Source organism: Rhinatrema bivittatum, chromosome 7, assembly GCF_901001135.1.
Source record: "Rhinatrema bivittatum chromosome 7, aRhiBiv1.1, whole genome shotgun sequence".
NCBI classification, from domain to species: Eukaryota; Metazoa; Chordata; class Amphibia; order Gymnophiona; family Rhinatrematidae; genus Rhinatrema; species Rhinatrema bivittatum.
Window position 1 is genome coordinate 53,087,718 of NC_042621.1, and position 22,802 is coordinate 53,110,519.

Below are 22,802 nucleotides of genomic sequence, written 5' to 3' on the forward strand. Positions count from 1 at the left end.
ATTCTCACACACTGAAACTGACCCCCAGGCAGGCTTCCATTCAATTTCACACCACTCCCTCAGGCATGCACACATTCATTCTCACACGCACAGACCCCCAGGCAGGCACCAATTCATTCTCACACACACATACACCACACACAGGCCGGCACCTATTCTCACACATACAAACCCCAGGAAGACACCCATACATTCTCATACACAGACACACCCTCAGGCAGGCACACACTAAAGGCAAACCCCCTCTCTTTCTTTTGCCAGCAACCTCGGAGCCTCTCTCATTCCTCTGCTGCCACTGCTGCCACATGGCTATAGGGGAGGCGCTGATCGCTGCTATTGGCACTGAAGCCCATTCTGCTGCCTCCTCTGTGCAGGACCCGTGGGTTTCCACTTCCTTCATGTTGATCTCGTACATTGTGAAATCAGCATAGAGAAAGTGCTACTCTTGCACATTACCAAAGATTACATGTGCCAATCAGTAAAAAGTAATTTATTTCTTTTTTTTTACCTTTGCTGTCTGATCTTAGTTTTCTAATCGGTTGGTCACAGGCTTTTTTGTTCCACCTCCCCTTTCTTATTTTTTTGCCAATTCCTTTCATATTGTCTTTTTTTCTATTTCTTTTCTCTCCATCTATCTTCTTCCCTCAAACATTCAGTCAGGTTCTCATTCTCACATGCTTTCTCTCTCTCACACACTCACAGGCTCTCTCTCATACAATCATTCATACAGTCTCTCTCTTGCACATGCTGTCTGACTCTCACACACCCAGGCTCTCTCTCACACCCACATGTTGTCTTGCTCAAGCACAGGCTCTCACTGTCACATGCTCTCTCTCATACAATCATTCATACACAGTCTCTCTCTTGCACATGCTGTCTGACTCTCACACACCCAGGCTCTCTCTCACTCCCACATGCTGTCTTGCTCAAGCACAGACTCTCACTGTCACATGCTCTCTCTCATACAATCATTCATACACACAGGCTCTCACTGTCACATGCTGTCTCTCTCACACACACACACAGGCTCTCTCACATGCTGTCTCTGCAAACATTCAGGTCCTCACTCCCACACACAATCTCTCAACTCACCTCATACACACACACAATCTCTCAACTCAGCTCACAGACGCACACAATCTCTCAACTCAGCTCACAGACGCACACAATCGCTCAACTCACCTCACAGATGCACACAATCTCTCAACTCAGCTCACAGACGCACACAATCGCTCAACTCACCTCATTCACGCACACAATCTCTCAACTCAGCTCACAGACGCACACAATCGCTCAACTCACCTCATACACGCACACAATCGCTCAACTCAGCTCACAGACGCACTCTACGGGCCCTCAGCCGCTCTCTTACCTCTGGGCCTCCTCTTCACGGGTCGCTGCAGGATGGGCTCTGCAGCGGCCCTGATCTTCTCGGGCCGATCGCGGCGGCGACCCTGCTACTGGGCCTCCTCCTCCTCTTCTCTCCCCGCTGCCACAACGCTGCTGCTCCTCTTCTGGACGTGGCTGACGCTCCTCCCCCTTTCTTCCCGTGCGGCTCCGGCAACATTTTTCTTCCGGGGCCGCATGGGCAGGAAGGAGGAGGAGCACCTGCACGTCTCGACGTGACCTTTTTCTTCTTCGGGCCGTGGTGAGGTGAGCTCCACCACGGCCTTGCCGATCAGCGATATTTTACTGCTCAGCCGCCAGTGGGATGAGCTCCACCGGCGGCTGCATTGGCTCCCACTTGCCGGTGTGTCACGTGCACCGGGCTTGCGCGACACACCGGCACACCTCAGGCGACACACCAAAGTGTCGCGACACACACTTTGGAAAGCTCTGCCCTAAACTTTTGTCACTTAGGGACACTCAGCGAACAGAGTCTCAGAAGAACTATTTTCTTCGTTTTCTTTTTCAAAACGTAAGCACCTGCTCCCTTTTATTCTCCGCATGTCTAAACATCCGTGATCTCCAAGAGCCGCGCTGGGGGTCAAGGAGAACTCCAAACTGCTCTGAGCCAGAAGCCGACCACCACTGACCTACAGAAGTGTGCAGCTCCACTGGGATCTCTAGGATATACTTTGGCCTAGTGGTTGGGACTGCCCAGTGCAGGGCAGAGGAGTGTTACCATCTTGCACACGGTATCCCCGCTGCAGGCTGCTGCTCGGGTGAAGTTCTGCCTGCACATTAACAGGTGATCCCTAGCTTCAGCGTGCAATTTGTTTTGGAGCCTGAAGGTGGCCTGATTTTTGTAGTTCTCCTGTTTTGTTTTGTTTTTTACTTTTCAGCAAGGGCTCAACACCCTCTCCTGAGAAGCGTAGGAAGAAAAAACATCAATGTGCTGGGCTCACTTTCAGTGCTCTCTGTGATGTTTGCGGGTTTGAGCAGGTGAATTTTATTTTCTATTGGAAGTTTTTGTTCACTCTTTCTGCCCGAGAGAGATTGCAGTGTGGAAGAATACAGATTCCCCCCCCCCGTTTGCAATATTTTTGGATCTTTCAGACCAAAGAATCCCTCTGTGTGTCATCTAAAATAAGGGTAAAGAAAAGGACTGGATACCAGAGCTGTGCGGAGAGAGAGGAGGAAACTGGGATCCCACACTTGAATTTCAGCCAGGGGACAGGAAAGTTTTGGAAAAGAAGAAATCAAGCAGTGGACCCCCAGGTATTATGCAAGGGAGATCCTTAAGGGATAAGAGAACCCCTTTTAGAGAATCCATGCCAAGGTTTGGTGGGACTTAGCCCTGATACTGAGTGTGCCCCCTCCTTCATAGCTAAACCTAGAAAGGCGGGTACATGAAGTTTTATAAATCCGCTCATTAAAAACTCCCTGTAACACTTACGAGAGCTGAAACACTCAGTCCACCTGCAGATTCTCCAAATATGGTTACGGACTGTGGATCTCCTCCAAAATGTTCAATGTTTTCCTGAATCCAATGCAAAGCTGCGAGTTGGTCCAAAAATCCCCAGTTGCCACGGGCATGTTCATCCCCAGTGCTGGAAGCAGAACAAGGCAAGAAATGCTCTTCTGAGAGAGACCACTAGATTGTCAATATTTAATTGGGGCATACTCAAATTACTGGGGGTCCCTGAGGCATTAATTACAGTACAGCCTTCTATGGCAAACAAGACATTTTTCACTTGAAATGTTTAAAGTTGATTATTTCTTTTAACTAGGGTGTTTTGAGATATGTTAGAATATAAAATGTCTCACCTAAAGAATCCCAGGACCCCTAATCTGTACTGAATTGAGACTATCACCACATTTTCATAGGCAGATAATGCAGATCCGTCATAGAACGAAGCTCCACCGTGCATTAAACCTCCTCCATGGATCCACATCATGACCTGAATACAGCAACAGTAGTTCAGATGCAATGGTATTTTGACCATACAACGTGCTCTTAATCTATGCATTCTCAATCCTGTCCTTGCTTAAATCTTTAGCACACAGAAATGCACGTCTTAACAAGAGGAGGGCAAAAAAACTAAAATTTTGATTCCTGGGCATGATGCTAAATTTCCCCTATAATCTTGGTATCTGCTAATGAACATGGTATATATACTGCAGTGGTTTTCAAACTTTTTAAACCTGAAACCCAGTTGGGGTGGTGGTGGTGGGGAAACATTTAAAGGGTAATTTTCAAAGGGACTTTTGTGAGTAAAGTAGGGTTTTCCACACAGAAAACTACACAACTAATAAGTGCATAAAATCACAGGCGAGAGGCATTCCAGGCAGCAGAGATTGCGTGGAGTTGGGACGTATGTAAATAATTTTCAATTTTGAAAAGTATGCACATAAATTCTGTCAGCAAAACTATGCACACCAAATAAGCAGGTGTAACTGTGTGCAAGTAGTTTGGCAGGGATCATTTTCAAAGCAAAAACTTGCCTGTTTTTTTAAATATATTTTTGTTTATATTCTGCCTTTCGTGACACTTCAAAGCAGATTACAGTCAGGTACTGTAGGTGTTTCCTATCCCTAGAGGGCTTGCAAGGTAACTTTCTACTTGAGCCAGTGGAGGGTCAAGGTCACAAGGGGCAGCAGTGGGATTTGATCCCTGGTTCACAATCTGCATGTGCAAGTTCATTTTCAAAGGTGGAGTAATTTGGCTGCATAACAGCCTGGGCTGTTTAATGAGATGAGTAGGCCTGCCTGTTCCTTATTTCCTTCTAATCTGATCAAAAATTCTGCCCCCATATCTGGTATGTTTTTAACTTTCTCCTGTTCACAATGCTCTCCGTCTCCCTACGTTCTCTTGCTCACTCTCATCCCCTCCCCCGGTCCTTATTGATCACTCATTTCTCTACAGCCTCCATTGTTCACCTCCTACTGCTCACTCACATATTTCCTCAGCCCCTATTGCTCTGACTTCCACACTCCCCCAGGCCCCACTGCTCACACTCACTCCCCCCACCCCCATTGCTCACTCTCATACCCCTTACGGCCTCATTCAGCTTCCTCAATTACTCTCTCTTTCTACAGTGCTTTTGCCATCTTCCATCTCTGTGCAGCTCTCAGTCACTACGAGCCATGCACTGCCTATAGCCCCACGCTTCTCAGCCGCTGTCGCGAGGACAGTACAGGAACATGGCTATCACTTGGCTCAAACTTCCCAAGAGCTTCTGAGTCAGCAGCAGAATGACGGAGCACAGCAGCGCTCCCTCTCAAAACCCACAGTACCCGTGCATCCGGAACAGGTGGCAGGGATGAGAGCGCGGCCAGAACTGGGTTACAACCATTGCTTTGGAAACACCAGTGGGTCACAAAATTAAGAACTGGCATTGAAATAATCTGGAGAAAGAAGGGGCCACCTCATTCTGTTCTTGACTTCCTTGGATCATTTTAATGAGATTATTAAATTGTGATCCAACACACCCCATGCCACGAGTAATGTCTAGAGATTATGGGTAGGAAATGAGATTGTGATTGAGAATTACAATTTTTTGCCCACCTTTGTGTACTTTATTCATACACCCTATAGCAGAGCTTTCCAAACTTTTCATGTTGGTGACACACTTTTTAGACAAACATAATTTCACGACATGGTAATTCAGTCTACTAGTAAACCAGAGGTTAAAGGTTAAACGAACGAAACATATTTCGACAATTTATGTATGTTTCCTTAAATATATACATAAATAAAATGTTTCACGACACAACCTATCTCATGAAAACCTTAAATTTATATTAAAAATATATATTCCAAGATTCATGTTATTGTTATAATTTATGAGAAACAATAATAAAACAAATTGTCTGTCCCCCACACACTCATCTCTCTCCTCCCCCCAGCACATGTTCGGCCCCCACACACTCATATCTCTCCCCCTCAAGCACATGTCTGTCCCCCCAGCACGTTTGCCCCCCACTCACTCATCTCTCTCCCCCCAGCACATGTCTGGCCCCCACACTCATGTACCTCGTCTTTTTGATTGTTTTTGGATTTTCCCATGAGAGATGTATTATTAACACTTAAGTTCGTCCCTTCCATGGTCACCAGACACTGCTGCTTGCAGTCAGCACTCCTCATGGCCAGGCCTCATCGGCAGCAGCAGCCAATGCAAGGATGGCTGGGCTCGTTCCACCCACCAAGCCCCCCAAAAAAAACACGATTGACAGCAAAAATCACCCAATAATAAGCAACCCATAAACTGAAAAAAAAAAGTGAATCTCTAGAAAAAAAAAAGCCCAAACTCGCATCAGAGTTGACCGGGCTTGCGCGACACACCTGCACACTGCAGGCGACACACTAACGTGTCCCGACACACAGTTTGGAAAGCTCTGCCCTATAGACTGTTATTTAAGACATAGCTATCAAATCTATTCAAAAGTTCACGGCAGACTGTGGCAAAATTTAAAGCTTTCAAAAATTAACATTTTACATGTGCAAATACAAAACAAATCATTGATTTAAACAGTTCAGGTCATCTACAATTAAATGTTGGCTTTTTTTTTTTTATACTGAAAATTACCTGGGGTACATTATTTTTCTCAACTATCCAATGCATACATTACACTTTGTTTTACAATACACATAATGAGTTGCACTTGGCTCTAGTTTACATTCACTCAGGACTGCGTATTTGCTGCAAAGTAAGGCCCGTTGATGGGCTAACTTGGCAGTTCAGGGAGGGAGGTCCCCTCCGAAGTTCTGCCGGGGGGGGGGGGGGGGGGGCAGGCAAAATTGGATTCTATGACCACAGTCAGTTGGGGGCTCTCGGCTGACGAAGCGACCGCACAAGATCTTACAGCTCTACCACAGCTGTAGCGGCAGCAATGACATGATGCACTGGCACCTTGGGCAGCGCCCGGCTTTGTCCATCCCAACACTAGTCATATAGCAACACACACAAAAAAAAAGATAAAGAGCTGTTGAAAAAAAAAATTACGCAAAAATAATTGTAAGGGACAAATAGGCACGTGTTAATATTTTGTTTCCACTTTTTGCGGAAGAGTTCTGACAAGAAATTTCTCTGCAAATCTTCCCATCTTCAATTTCCAAAAACTTTTCTCCGTTCCTGTTTTGCCTCATACTACTATCTATACAATAATTCTGCTTCCAACCGCTGCACCAGAGCTGGCGAGGCGAAGTTTCTTTACTTCTTTTGCTAGGCTCATTAGGGGGTGGAGTCTTTTATGACATTTAGGAGGCTGATTCACTAAGGCTTTTTCCCCCATTCTGACTGTATGGGGAAAATCTTCGATAAATCAGGCCCTCAGGGGATCTATGTTCTAAGCTGATTTTTTTTTTTAACTAGGCTTTTCCCCTCATTCTGTATTTATGTGGAAATGTTTAATAAATCAGGTTCTACCGATTAAAAAAACCCCAAAAACAACAACAAATTAAAAACGAGTCCAATAGTCTTGCTTACTGGTAACTTGGAATTCTTGCTGCGGTGTGCAGGTGTGTACACATTTAGGAATAAACAGTCTTCTGAAACCGTAAGTGGAGGAAACGTGGCTTTTATAGCTTTTTTCATTGCTTCTAAGCTCTCCAATACTTGTGGACACCTTTAAAAAACAAAACAAAACAAAACACTTTAACCTATTCCCAATGAATTGTGTCAGCTGATCAATTTGCTATATTACTTCATGTTTACACATAAAAGTGATAACTCAGCCAATCAGAAGGAAGCCGGTGTTGCACAGATCTTAGATGTGCCGACCAAAGTTCAGCTCACTCAGATTTCTGCCAAATTTCAACATAAAGCAATCAAATAGAACACAGACGCTCAATAAAAGTAAAGGACATTGCATCATTAAAATAAAAATGCTGACTATTGATTGGTGAACAATGAGGGACTTCCAATGAAGGACTGTCCAAATTGAAATTATTTTCTTTAGAAAGATGATAATGGTGGGAGGGGGGGGGATGTTAGATAACATTGTACAAAAATATCCAGGCTGCTGCATGGGATGTTGTTACTCCAGGAGCAAGAGACAAAACAGGGAGGCACTCTAAGGGAAACAGATACCTTCATGGAAAAGGGAAATTATGGAACCTTTTGGAAATAAAGCAGTTACGGCTACATTACTGCATACCGCAGAAAGGAAACTGGGCAATGAATAGCAGAAAGACACCAAAAAAAAAAAAGATATGATAATATAGTTCCCTATTTGGGATCTGAGGTGTACTTCCAACTTATCTGGATTGGGTTATAAGGACATAACATGTGCCCACCAAAGGTCCATCAAGCCCAGCATTATGTCTCTGTCACTGGTGAATTCAAGTCACTAGGAAGTAGCTTGCAGATCCAAAAGAGTTGCTCCATTTCTTACTCACTGTCAGTCACACCTTTTTTTTTTTTTTTTTTAATTTCCAAATCTGTTTACTCAAACAATCTCATTTTTGGAGACAGGATGCTAGGCTTGATGGACCACTGGTTTGACCCAGCATGACACTTATATTCCTATTTTATGACTCTAGTCAAAATTGCTAAACTAGAAATAGAGAAATGACTTACCTGATAACTTCGTTTTCCTTAGTATAGACAGATGGACTCAGGACCAATGGGTTATGCTCCTCTGCCAGCAGATGGGAGACAGAGTCAGATTTCAAAGCTGATATCACCCTAGATATACCCCTGCAGTGACTTCAGCTCCTCAGTATTCTCCTCGAAAAGCCATTGTGGACATATATGTTGACTGCTTAAACAACTTGATTAAAATTGATTAAACTTGGTTAAACTGATTCAACTGAATAAAAAACTGGAGACCGACAGTGCACTCTTCTCTGGGGGCAGCCATGGGCAGGATGCTGAGTCCATCTGTCTACACTAAGGAAAACGAAATTATCAGGTAAGTAAATTCTCCATTTCCTAGCGTGTAGCCAGATGGACTCAGGACCAGTATGATGTACAAAAGCTGCTCCCGGACAGGGTGGGAGGCTGCCCGAGGCCCACTGAGTACTGCCCTTGCGAATGCTGCGTCTTCTCTAGCCTGAACGTCCAGGTGGTAGAACCTGGAGAAGATGTGTAGGGAAGACCACTTGATAGATCTCGGCGGGCAACAGCAGTTTGGCTTCTGCCCAGGATACTGCCTGGGCTCTAGTAGAGTGAGCCTTAACCTGCAGGGGCAAAGGCTTCCCTGCCTCTATGTAGCTTGCCGTAATTACTTCCTTGACCCAGCGAGCCATGGTCACTCGCGAGGCCGCTTCGCCTTGGCTCTTCCTGCTGTGAAGAACGAAAAAGTGCTCCATTTTGCACACTGGTTCTGATTGTTCTAGGTACCGTATCAGGAGTTTGCCAACATTTAGATGGTGAAGAAGGCGGGAGTCTTCAGAGTCCTTACGTTCATCTGGAAATGGCTTGATTCAAATGAAGCTCGGAGACCACATTCGGGAGGAAGGAGGGGACGGTGTGAAGCTGTATCATTCCTGGAGTGAACCTAAGGAATGGGTCTCGGCAAGATAGTGCCTGTAGCTCAGAGATGCAACGGGCTGAACATATTGCCACCAGGAATACAGTCTTCATTGTTAAGAGACGTAGTGACAGACTGCGCATTGGTCTGAAGGAAGACCCCCTCTAGAAAGTCCAATACCAGACTGAGCTTCCATAGGGGGACCGGCTACTGTAGGAGTGGTCGAAGTTGTTTAACCCCTTTTAGGAAATGGGCCAAGTCCGGATGAGCTGAAAGACGGATTCCGTTCACTTCGGCTCTGAAGCAGGAGAGGGCTGCTTCATATCGTCTTGTAGGAATTCCAGAATCATGGGAATCTTGGCTGTTCAAGGGGGCACCCCGTGGTGCTCATACCAAGCTTCGAATATCCTCAAGATCCGTATGTATGCCAGAGACGTTGAGAAATTCCGCACGTGGAGCAGGGTGGTGATCAAATAACCCGCTTCTTCAGGCGAGCCCTCTTAAGGGCCAGACCATAAGAGAGAATCGAGACGGATCTTCGTGAAGGATTGGGCCCTGCTGGAGAAGGTCCCTGTGTGGAGGTAGGCACAGAGGGCTCCCCGCAAGGTGTCTTTGCATGTCTGCATACCATGGGCATCTTGGCCAATCTGGGGCCAGTAGTAGGATCAGTCCCCTGTGGTGTTCTATCTTGCGGATGATCTTGCCCAGTAGCGGCCATAGGGGGAAGGCGTACAGTAAGTCCTCCTCTGGCCAGGTCTGGATAAGGGCGTCAATTCCTTGGGAGTGCGGCTCTCGTCTGCGGCTGAAGAATCTGGAGACTTCGGCATTGAGAGATGTGGCCAGTAGGTCCATGGCTGGGAGGCCCCAGCGATTTACTATCAGTTGGAAGGCTCTGGTCGACAGCGCCCATTCCCCCTCTGCTGAGGAAGTCCGCTGAGACATTGTCTTTCCCTGCGATGTGGGAGGCCGAGATCCCCTGTAGGTTTACCTCTGCCCATGCCATGAGGGGGTCTATCTCCAGAGACTCCTGCTGGCTCTTGGTTCCTCCCTGGCAGTTGATGTAGGCAACCATTGAGGCGTTGTCCATCATTACTTGAATCGCTTGCCCTTAAAACCTGTGGCTGAATAGCAGGCATGCTAATCTGACTGCTCGAGATTCCAGGTGGTTTATGTTCTATTCCGCCTCTTCCTTGTTCCACTGTCCCTGGGCCATTGGTTCCTGACAGTGGGCTCCCCACTCTCAGAGGCTCGCATCTGTGGTGAGCATGACTCAGTTTGGTGGGGACAGGCATACGCCTCTGCTTAGGTGGCTTTCCTGTAGCTACCACTGAAGCTTAGAACATACCTCTGCTGGCAGATTGAGGCGAATCAAGTAGTCTTGGGACAGTAGATTCCAGCGTGATAGTAAGGAGTGGTGGAGTGGCCGAATGTGAGCCCTTGCCCACGGTACTACTTCCCAAGTTGATGCCATGAACCAGAGGACCTGAAGGTAGTCCCATACTTTGGGCGCATAGTGGTCATCAATCAGCATACTTGATCCATCAGTTTTCTCCTCCTCAGGGAAGGGATGAAGACCCTGTTCTGTTTGGTGTCGAAACGGGCACCCAGGTTCTCTAAGGACTGAGAGGGCTGCAGTCTGCTCTTGACCGTATTCACGACCCAACTGAGTTTCTGTATGAGGTTCTTGACTCTGCTGTTTACCTGCAGGCTCTCTTCCGAAGATTTCGCCCAGGTCAACCAATCGTCCAAGTAAGGGTGTACCAAGATCCCTTCTTTCTTCAGTGTTGCTGCCATGACTACCATAATTTTGGAGAATGTTCTGGGGTCGGTTGCCAGGCCGAAGGGTAGCACCCAGAACTGGTAATGGAGGCCTAGCTCCATAAAATGTAGAAAACGTTGGTGGTCTTGATGGACTGGAATGTGAAGGTAGGCCTTGGAGAGATCCAGGGAAGTTAGGAGCTCTCCCGGTTGCACTGCCATTATTACTGAGCGGATAGTTTCCATGCGGAAGTGTAGGATCCGTAGATGACGATTGACGTTCTTGAGGCGCAGGATGGATGGGAATGACCCCTCTTTCTTGGGCACAATAAAATAGATGGAATAGCGCCCTGTATTTTGCTGGGGTGTAGGCACCGGAGCTATAGCCTTCAGACTGAGTAGTCTTCTCAGTGTGGATTCCACTGCCAATCTCTTGAGGTGGGAGTGGCAGGGTGATATAATAAATTTGTCTCGAGGAATGCTGCAGCATTCCAGAGAGTTGCCTTCTCGTATTATGTTTAGTACCCATTTGTCTGACGTGATCTAGACCCATCGTTAGTAAAAGAGGAGGAGTCAAACCCCTATTTCCTCTTCCTGTGGATGGGTTGGCCCATCATCATTGGGAAGCTCGGGTCGATCCTGCCCCCGGACCTGTTCCTCGCTTGAGTTGTCTGTTCCAAAAGGACTGAGACTTCCTGGATGGTCGAGGTGCCTGGAATGATGAATTTCTATAGGGTTGGAAACGTTGGGAGCCTCTGCCCCTAGGTCTCCTAGGGGAGGGGCGCTGGGATCTTTTTCCTCTGTCTTCCGGTAGCCAAGGCACTGGAGATTCGCCCCACTTGCTGGCTAACTTCTCTAATTCGCTTCTGAATAGGAGGGATCCCTTAAAAGGCATTCTTGTGAGGTTCACCTTAGAGGTCGCATCTGCAGACCAGTTCCGCAACATAATTGCCTTCTTGCCGCTACTACCGAGGCAACTCCTCTGGCTGAGGTACAAACCAGGTCTGAGCTTGCATCCGCCAGAAAGACTGCGTCAGGTTCAATCGCTTGTCAGGCAACCGCTGCAGAACTATCTGCTTCTCTCGAGAGGAGTAAGCAGGAGAGAGCCATCAGCGTGCAGGAAGAGGCGATCTGCAATGTCATTGCTGTCACATCAAAGGCTTGCTTAAGGATGGATTCTAATTGCCTATCTTAAGCATCCTTTAATGCTGCCCCTCCTTCAACAGGAATGGTCATTCGTTTTGAGACAGCACAGATTATGGCGTCCACTTTGGGGAAACGCAGGCATTCCTAGGTCGTGGGTTGCAGAGGGTACAAAGATTCCAAGGCCCGCCCTCTTTTAAAGTTCGCCTCCGGGGCATCCCATTCCAGGTCGATCAGTTCCTGGATGGCTTCCAGCATCAGGAAATAGCAATAGACCTTACAAAGGGACATCAGGATGGGGTTCTTCCTTGGTTCCATCATAGGGTCCGTGCCTGGGATCCCCAGAGTCTTCAGAGTTTGAGAGACAAGGGCTGGCAATTCATCCCTGTGGAAGAAGCGAAGCATGGTTCTGTATGGCTCCAGGCCTGGAGAGATTTCCTCTTCTTCCAGAGAGCCCTCATCGTCATCGATGGTGTCAGAGTCCCTGTCAGGTAAACTCTTGGTAAGGCGGGGCATGCCTCGAGGCCCCCGGACTGGGCCGAGAGGATCAGGTGCTCCTGGCTGGGGTTCCACCCGGGTTGGGACCGGGGCTGACTGTGCCTGAACAAAGGCTTGTAGTCCTTGGAAAAATTCGAACCAAGAGAAGGCCCCTGAGTCCATGCTTATCCCTTAGGGTGCCAGAGTAGGGGTTACCGAAGAGCCCTCTAGCGGTGAGGAGGTCATTTCAGAATTGCTTAGCTCTGGGGAGCTGCTAGATAAGGTTCCTGCCAACCTATCCTCCAGCTGGGATGGTCCAGACTTGGAAAACTTCTGTGAATCTATTCCTCCCTGGGCTTCCTCACAATGTTGGCACAGGCAGGACTTCAGGTCGGGCTGTGCTGCTCGGATGTAGCAGGCCGCGCAAAGGGAGCGCCATTTGGGCTATCATCTCTGTGTGATTGGTATCCGGTGCGCACAGGTAACGTGCCTGGATATGCACGGCTGAGCCTGCAGTTAACTGTGTGGTTCTATGCGCAGGTATGCACACAGCTTTGTAAACGCGCCCATGAGACCGGCCTGCCATTGAGCGTACTGACGGCTGAAGGGGGAAAGAAGACGTTGGAGCCCACTGCGATCAAGATGGCGCCGCCGGGATAGCCACGTGGCTAATTCTCGGAGCCGAAAACATGGCCTAGCCCATCGGGGGCTGCTCAACCCATTAGGAGCCTCCCCTTATTACCTCGCCGGTATGTCATGCCGAGAAAGGAGACCAGAAAAACTGGCCGGAGTCCCTCTTCTTCTCTGTTTTAAAGAACTTACCTGGTCTCAGTGCTTACCGGCCGAGTGCAGAGACGATCTCCAGCTGCAGGGGGGAGAGGGCTTTGGCCTTCACCGTCATGCTTGGCTTTGCACCCGCTGCCCTTCAGCCGCTTCAGCAGCTAAGTCCACGCCGGAGACCGGCTACCAGACCAAGGCACTTCTGAGGGATCAGAAATCACCTCAGGAATTCTCGACTGGGGGAGGGATCGTTAGGTATCACCACAGGAGAGCGGGGCTACTCTTCCTAAAGTTGAAAATTTTCTTTTTTTTTTGTAATCCCGCTAGCAATGTGCTAGCGAGAGGATAGTGTCCCCATCTGCTAGGGAGACGGAAAAATACTGAGGAGCTGAGGTCACTTCAGGGGTATATCTAGGGTGACATCAGTATTGAAATCTGACTCCGTCTCCCATCTGCTGGCAGAGGAGCACATAACCCACTGGTCCTGAGTCCATCTGGCTACATGCTAGGAAATTTGAGTTGATCTCTATATTAGGGTTCAGAAAGGACATGTTTCACTGCATCGAAGAGCTGGCTAATGGCTACAGAACCTCAGTGTTTTCTGGACATTCTATAGAATTATCACAAAGGATGGCTGATGTACTAAAAGTATGATTAAAAATTAGCACCCTTTTTCTTAGTATGGGTGTTAATTATTAGGTTTGCTACTGATGTGGCAAACTAATTATACATATAAGAGTTCAAATTAATATACAGGCCCTGTGGGTTCAAATTAACCACATTCTCCTAATTGCTAAAAAAAAAAATATATATGCTAAACAGATTCATGGTGTCATATCTAATTCCAAATTGCTCTTCAAAACTGTTAAAAACTTAATCAAGGACCCATCTTCCTCAATCTCAAAGAGCTCATGCAATGAATATGCCACTTCTTTGTTAAATAAAATCAATAGGTTAAAAACACAATTCTCCACTTGCCTATTAACAAAGGAACATGAAGAAAAACATGAGCAAGCAAAATGGAACTCATTCGGCACAGTATCTAAACTCGAAATCATCCAAATCATCACAAAAATTAAGCCTGCTATACACCCACTGGACCCAATCCCTGCAAGTTCCCTGAAAATAGTACCCAGCGTAATTACGCCAACAATCACAACCATGATCCACCCCTCACTAGCAGAAGGACTGGTCCCAGATAAGGCAAAACAAGCTGTGATTAAACCCATCCTCAAAAATAAATCTGGCAGAAGTGACGCTTGGGACAATTATCGACCTGGAAGAAGAGGAATGGAAACTATGTTATGCTTTTATCAAACGTAGTTTTATATCATCTGCACTGATGAAAAATGGGTTACAAGCTACTATACCACCTAGAAGACAATAATATTCTATACCCTAACCAATTCAGCTTTAGAGAAGATTGCTTTACAGAAACCCTTCTCATTTCACTAACTGACCGTGCACTACAGGGGTTTAATAATGATGAATCCTATATCCTGGTCCCAATTGACTTAAACGGCAGCCTTCGACACCGTAGACCAGAGGTTCTCAACCGGTGTGTCACACACTTCCTGGTCTCCCGCTGGTCCACTCCAGCGAGACGCACACAGTTCTTCAACGAACATTGCTGCCATTCCTGTCCGAGCTATCAGCCCTTTCAAGCCCAGAGAGGAATGACAGCAGCTGTTGCTGGTTTCCACGAACACAACATGGCCTTTTCTTCTTCCCGCCCCCTGCGACCCGGAAGAGGAAGTAATGTTTAGCGGGTGCGCAGGAAGAAGAAAGAGCCGTGCTGCTGCTGCAGAAATCTTGTCCCAAGACTCCATCTCCTTTCTGAGGCAGTCCTTCACTGCCGCAGAACCAGGGCAGCTAATCAATGGATTTCCCAGAAAGCCAGGTGGCAGGAAATCCCTGTGGCCGCATTCTCAGCTGACTGCCCCTCTGCTCTGCACTGTGATGATCGCAGCACAGGAAGACTGCCGAATGCTGTCTTCTTACCACTGCGGGGCTGAGGGGAGTCACCCCTGCTGCAGTTCCCAGCCTGTCTCGACTCTGCTTTAATAGCAGCACACCGGCTACCTTGTGCTGTAGCTGCTATGTGTGCTGGGGGTGAGTGAGTGAGTCAGAGAGAGAAAGCATGTGCGAGAAAGATGGATTGGTCAGGGAGGTGACTGGTTTGTGAGACACACAAAGTGTGTGTGTGAGAGAGAGAGACAGAGAGAGAGTGTGAAAGTGTGAGAGAGAAGAGAGCTTCAGCAGCCATTGCTGCTTCTGGTGAGTGCTATTGGCCTACAAGGGAAAGGAGTAGGAGAGTTGCTGGAGAGGGTAAGTAAAGATGACTTTTGAAGTTTATTTTTATTTATTTATTTATTTATTTAGCATTTTTATATACCGACTTTCCAACAACAGAATTACTGATCAACTCGGTTTACATTATAACAGAACAATCACATTTACAGGTAAATGTCTTACAATGAACAGGACGATATAACTTGGATAGGTATATATGGGGTTAACCAGTAAAAGATACATTGCCTAATGTAGGCATAAGTAAAAGATACAGTGCCTAATGTAGGTTGAATAGGTATTTGGTTGAATAGGTTGAATAATGTATAGGTTGAATAGGTTGAATAATGAATAGGTTGAATAATGTAGGTTGAATAGGTATTTGGGCAACATTCTCTCCACCTAGCTTGTTGTTGCCCAGGTAGAGTGTCTATCAAGCTAGGTGGAGAGAACGTTGCCCAAATCTCTTCTTGGAGTGAGTTTCCTCACTCCGACGGCCAGCAAATCTTCACTAGAGACCACTGTTCTTTCCGTACGTCTCATGTTTCACTAGAGACCACTGTTCTTTCCGTACGTCTCAGCTCAACCTTCAAATTCCTCTCAAAAAATTCACGTCCAAAAGACCAATCAGAGAGTCCTATAGAGAAACCCTACAAATACCACACTCCAAAACCATGAAGCACATAACCGCCAGAGACAGGGCATTCTCCACTGCAGGACCAACTCTGTGGAACTCTATCCCACCAGATTTGCGACAGGAACCATGCCTTCCTACTTTTAGGAAAAGACTTAAAACGTGGCTATTCATGAAAGCTTTTCCTGAACTAAACTGAACTTATTACATTATCAACCAGTCGCCCAGACTTTGCCTTAATCATGGTAACTAACATCCCTACCTCATAAGGGCAATTCATCAATGCTATAAGCACATTGACTGGCATATATATTCTTTTAATTTAAACCCCTGCTTCTTTTCTCAGATCCAAGTTATTTTATTCCCTTGTTTTATTGTAACTGCATTCCTTAGCCTTCTCTTGATCTATGTTTTTTACTACTATTATTATTATTATTATTTATTACTAAATGTTATTTTTTGATTTTGTTCCTATCCACTTGTTAATTGTGAACCGACATGATGCGATATTTATCGCGAATGCCGGTATAGAAAAACTTAAAATAAATAAATAAATAAATGTTGAATGTGAAAGTGGCCCCCAACCCCCTACGCTCATACCTAATCCCCACCTCGAGTTACTAGGTGGCCCTCCCATAGGGCTACAAATACCTGTCTAGGGCATAGGCACTATAGCAAGTCTCAGTCTCAGTCTCTCTCTCTCTCTCAACATGTTGTAGCACCTAGGGGTGGAAATAGGCTGTTTGGACACTTTCGTGTACTGTGAAGATTCATTGGTTGTTTTATCGCGGTGCACGATGTTTTCGCGATTTGCGAATCCATTTCCGCAAATGGTGAAAACATCGCGTCATGCGATGTTTCCCCGCTGCACGAAAAATGCCTTATTTGCATGGGACACGCCCCCTCATGCGTTACCACTGCGATATTGGAAAATGAGGCCCTATGTTAGGTGCTATATTTCTGTTCCATTTCTCAGGTTTGCATGGCAGAGTGGCTTTTTTGGGTTTCCATTCCAGTTTCTGTCTCCATATTTATAATTTGTGGTACTTGGTGTGAAGGTCAGTTCTGGGTGTGTGACCGAAGTGAGGTATTTTACTAGCATGTAGGCATTTGTAGCAATCTTATTTGATGTGTTTTCTTAATAGGACATGCACTGGTGATATATTACTGTTTTTTTCATAAGGAAGGCTATTTTGCCTGGTAGGAGAGAGACTTTATATTGCTGTTACTGAGATCACACCAGAAATATCTTTTTTGTATGAAGAGTTATATGGGGGAATATCCTAGTTCTGCTCTGCATCCATTGCTGGGGGGGGGGGGGCGCGGGGGTCACTTCCTGTAGTTACAAAGTACATTTTTACATTTAGCCCGGTGATGATCACATGTCCAGCGTGTCACACATGTGAGAACCATCTGTCAGGTGTGCCCAGACAGAAAAAAGGTTGAGAGCCACTGCCGTAGACCATACCCTATGCCACCAGCTGAGAAAAGCTGGAATAGATGGAACTGTTATCAAATGGTTCTCATCCTTCCTAGCAAAAAGATCATTCCAAGTCAAACTGGACAATCACATATCCGACACCTTCCCAAGCGATACGGGTGTCACCCATGGATCAGCACTCTCAGCTACCCTATTCAAACTCTCTCAACACTGTCAACATACATGAAGGCAATACAACAAAAAGACTAACTCAGCAGAAATTAACACTAAAACCAAAAAAGACGGAAATTGTATGGTTAAGGAGAAATTCTGCAATAATCAATCAAACCACCAGTCCTAGACCTAAGAAAATGTAATATTACTCTCTCAGATCAGGTACAAGACCTAGGAATACAGATTGACGAAAATTTGTCAATGAAAAAGCACCTAAGCAAACTAATTAAAACAGCAAACTCTAAGCTTTGAATATTACATCAACTGAAACCTTTACTAACATCACAAGACTTCTGCACTGTTCTACGAATACTAATATTTTCCAACATATAGATTACTGCAACTCCCTAATACTAGGCCTACTCTCTGGACTCATAAAACCATTACAACTACTACAAAATGCCTCAGCCAGACTGCTACTAGGGACAAGGAAATCTGACCACATCACCCCCTCACTGATAGCACTGCACTGTACAATACAGATTTCATTATAAAGTATTGACTCTAATTTTTATTATCATCAACAACATTAACTCATGCCTATCAGGAGTGACTCTTCAACCATACACACCACAGAGAACCCTAAGATCGCAAGACAAAGGACTTCTAAAAAAAATGCCTACAACCTGGAGCACACACTTAATGCAAATAAGAGATCCATGTTTTCCATAGCGGGCCTCAAGTTATGGAACTCTCTCCCAGAGTCACTACGTCTGATAACAGAAAGAAAGAGTTTCAAATGGGAACTGAAAACATGGCTCTTTAGAAAAGCTTATAATCTAACATAAAGGCCAATAAACCGATAACCTCTCAATCAGATCTTTAGACAATATTAGTGAATTGAGCAAAAAGAATTGAATGATGTAAAGTGTAAGACACTACATTCTGAGTATGGCTTATAGGATAATGAAATGAAATAACACCTTAATTAACTCACACTTGATGCCGTTGTATTGACCTAGAATAGGTATTTATAATTGTAAGAAACTAGAAAATGCCTGAAACTAGATAATGCATGAATCAGTCTACGTATTAGCTATTTGTATTGATCCATAATATGAATGCTGACCCAGAAATTGAATGTGATCTTATATTGGAACGACAGTATATAAAAAACACCTAAATAAATATACAAATAAAATACGGAACCACCCATTCAATCAACATAAAACTTCCCACACCCCCTGATCGAAACAAAGACCTGCCTGTCCCTTATCTTTCATCCCTCCCAATAAGTCCCCGCCAAACGTTCCTAATATTGAGAAGGCAGGAGGACATAGCCTTACCTCCTAATAGTTTGGCATCCAGCATTGCTCTGCCTGCCAATGATTCAAGATTCAGGGCACCAGTTGGCGGAGCTACAGTAACGCTGGATACAGGGCCGGTAGGAAGTAAGGCCGTGTCCTCCTTCCAGCTCATTATCAAGGACCTTTGTGGTGGATCTTTATTTTGACTGGGGGATGGGTGGAGGAATCTGAAGTTGGATGGCCTTTTTTTATTTTTTTTTTACTTGTAGTCTGTGGGTAGGGAAAGGCTGAGGACATGGCTACCTCCCCCTCCCAGCTTACTACTAAGCGATTACCAATGGAAAAATGAACTGAACTCTACAGTACCTGTTAGATTAACATTTAACAAGCCAGCATCTTAGCTAGGGGGTTTTGTACATATTATGCATTTTAATTTTAATTCACATTTTGTGCATTGCCTCCAGAGATAGATGCTAGAGAATTAGAAGAAAGCAGGTCTTTCTGGACCTAACAATTAAGCAACATTCAACAAGAACACATTCCTACTCTGCATAAATGCACAATACGGAATAATGATAAACTGATAAAACATACATGGGAGGGTAGGATGTAGCATCTCGAACACCGTTCCAGGGCTCAGGAAGCTGCGGAGGAGAAAATCTCAAAGGTCCAACTGGTGGTTTTGCGAATGGGATCCCGAAGTAAGCCTCGACGCGTCGGTCTGTGCCGTTGACTTTAAGCTGTTCTCCTTGCAGTTTCCCGTATTTGGTGACCACAGTGGGCTGCGAAACCTCTTGCCCTTTGTAGGAAAAATAAATTAAAAGTTCTATCTACAATTAAGTTTCACCCACTGCCCTATGGGTATAAGATCTTTTGAAGAAAAGGTCTTACACCCAAGCTCCTTTCTTCAGCCAGATATCTTGGAATAGATATATAGATGATGTCTTCTTAGTCTGGACGGGAATTGAAGATCAACTTTTAGAATTTCTCAGATGGTTGAAAATGCAGGATATTAATGTGTTTATTCTGAACTACCATTGCGTCAGCATACAATTTTTAGATATTAACATACACAAAGAGGGTACATTTATATCAGCAACCTACGGAGTGAAACAATTTTTTACTTTTCATAGTTTTCATCCATGGGCATTTAATGAAGAAATTACTTACCTGATAATTTCATTTTCCTTAGTGTAGACAGATGGGCTCAGGACCAATGGGTAATGTGTTCTCCTGATAGCAGATGGGAGACGGAGTCAGATTTCAAAGCTGACGTCACTCTACATATACCCGTGCAGTGTGCTTAGCTCTTCAGTATTGTCTTCGAAAAGCCATTGTGAATATATGTTGCTTAATATTTATTTATTTATTTATTTTTAATTTTTATATACCGAAGTTCTTGTAGGGACTACAAATCACTCCGGTTTACATAAAACGAGTATTTACAAGGTTAATACTTGATTAACCTTGAACTGGTTCAACTGATTATATATATATATAAAAATTTTTAAACCGGAGACCGCCAGTACACTGAAACAATAAATGCAGACACCTGGGCAACTGCGGGAGTCTTGGTTTAGAGGTAGGCCGTGGCTTACGTGTACTTGTTCAGTCTTGAGATATGATATCCGAGGTTCTCTATTTCTGGAGCAGCCGTGGGTGGAATGCTGAGTCCATCTGTCTACACTAAGGAAAACGAAATTATCAGGTAAGTAATTTCTCCATTTCCTAGCGTGTAGCTAGACGGACTCAGGACCAAAAGCTACTCCCCCATAGGGTGGGAGGCTGCCCATGGCCCACTTAATGCTGCCCTTGTGAAAGCTGTATCCTCCCTGGCCTGAACATCCAGGCGGTAGAACCTGGAGGTGTATAGGGAGGACCATGTTGCCGCCCGACAGATCTCGGCTGGCGAAAGCAGCCTGGTTTCAGCCCAGGAGGCTGGGCCCTTGTAGAATGCACCTTGACCTGTAGAGGTAATGGTGTTCCTGCCTCTATGTAGGCAGCATTAATTACTTCTTTGATCCAGCGGGCTATGGTGGCCAGCTGCTTTTCAGCCATGCTGGGGGCTAAGTCCATGCCAGGATATCGAATCGACCTCTGGAAAGTCTCGACTGGGGGAGGGACCGTTAGGTTTCACCACAGGAGAAGCGGGGCTCTCTTCTAAAGGTAAATTTTCTCTCTTCTTTTTTGCTGTAAATGTTTGTTTGGGATGGTGTCCGCATCTGCTTTGAAATCTGACTCTGTCTCCCATCTGCTATCAGGAGAGCACAATACCCATTGTCCTGAGTCCATCTGGCTACACGCTAGGAAAACGTAGTTTGCTGTCAAGTCAATTTTTTCAGGTCAGATGCATTTGCTCAGATCTGTCATATTTTAAAATGTTAAGTCAAAGATCTCACTAACAAATTTCTCAATAAGCGATATTCTAAAAAAGGCAAGCAATCTTGAAGCAAGGTTTGTCGACTGTGATCAAGTACTGTGGTACAGACCTAAGACCAGTATAGAAGAAGTCACTTGTGTTTTACGATTTTCAGACAGAACACCCAACATTTTATCATCTATATAATGCCATTGGCACAAATACATTCTTTTTTCAATCATTAGCTGTCTATCTATACCACAAGTGGGTCACAAGAAATGTGGACATTGTGACTTTTGCCGGCAAACGCTGACAGGCGCATGCTGGTCTCATCCAGCTACAAGAGTAACCATCAAATTAAAAAGGTGAACTGATTATTATGTGTACAGTGGTCTATGTTGTACAGTACCCCTGCTCCTTGATATACATTGGTCTCACCAAACCCTCTGTGCGAGACCGGCTGATAGAGTATCACAGTTGTCATAATACTCAGAAGTTACAGTCACCAATACAATTTGCAGTACGGTCATTTTTTCACAGAGTGAAAATGGATGGTAATGGAACATGTCTACCCATCACCATGGGGAGGAAATATAGATCAGCTGTTAAATACAAGAGAACAATTTTGAAGTTTTTATCTGAATAGTGTATTTCCTAATGGTCTTAATGATAAAATTGAATGGCCTACTTTATAACGTATATTTGATCCAGTTTTGAAGTTGTGTCATTCTTTGTCATCTTTTGGTGGAAACTAGACTGTCAATTACAAGCGAGTATCTTTTAAATATGGTGCAATCCCTGCGGATTGCTTGTAACAAACAGAGGTAGCTTTAACATCATACCTACAGGTGCAGTTAAGTTACAGCAGCCCTTCAGAACGTGAGTGTATACTCTAACATTCATACATTAAAACGTATGGATGAATACACTGGAACATGGTAATCATACAGTATATTGCAAGATTGATCCTTCACACAAAAGACATCTTCAGCCATTTTGAAAGACTATTTCAGGGGATGCTGTTTCAATACAGTTTATTTTTGTTGGCTCACTGGCATTTCTGTTTATTTTTACATATTAGTTTTTTATCTATTGAATATTGTACACACCTGTGAATTCAGAATTTTGTTTATACATATGAAAAAATAAAGATTAAAATTTAATCTTCACTTTATAGGGAAATGGAGGATATAAACAATTGCTCACGAGTTTTCACCATCGTATGAAATGCAGCGTTCAAGATCTGCGATTCTTCTTTGATATACACATACCCCCGATGCAATAATGTTTATTTCGAAACACAGTACCAGTGTCAGGGACTCTTACAGCATTACATGGCTGAGGATTTGCGACAACGACACTGCACTTTTGGAATATTTACTCCTTGTAATACCAATGATTGCCTTGCTGGCCTTCTCCAGATAAGTTATTTTACTTGCAAACAAATTAAAAATTCTTAAAAATGAGTGGTTTTGAGTGAGCCATGATTATATCCACAGACCACTTGACAAACATTTCAGAAGCACATCTGATTTTCAATGCGCTGTTTGCAAATATGATGGTCACTATAGTAATTTAAATAGACATTTTGTATGTCAATGC

At 44.9% G+C, this 22,802-nt stretch overlaps 1 protein-coding gene across 6 annotated transcripts in view; it reads right to left on the reverse strand.

Annotated features, from left to right (window-relative positions):
* The window catches only part of LOC115095118 (fatty acyl-CoA hydrolase precursor, medium chain-like), a 129,871-nt gene that overhangs the window by 85,250 nt on the left and 21,819 nt on the right, over positions 1-22,802 (reverse strand). For 5 of the 6 annotated variants that reach the window (XM_029608379.1, XM_029608383.1, XM_029608382.1 and 2 more), the window contains 4 exons: positions 19,436-19,640; positions 6,873-7,011; positions 3,211-3,344; positions 2,840-2,993 (listed from right to left, as the gene is read on the reverse strand). In XM_029608379.1, coding sequence (XP_029464239.1) covers positions 2,840-2,993; positions 3,211-3,344; positions 6,873-7,011; positions 19,436-19,640 — 632 coding nt within the window. The remainder of the gene's footprint in view (positions 1-2,839; positions 2,994-3,210; positions 3,345-6,872; positions 7,012-19,435; positions 19,641-22,802) is intronic. The other variant, XM_029608385.1, reaches the window with a different exon arrangement.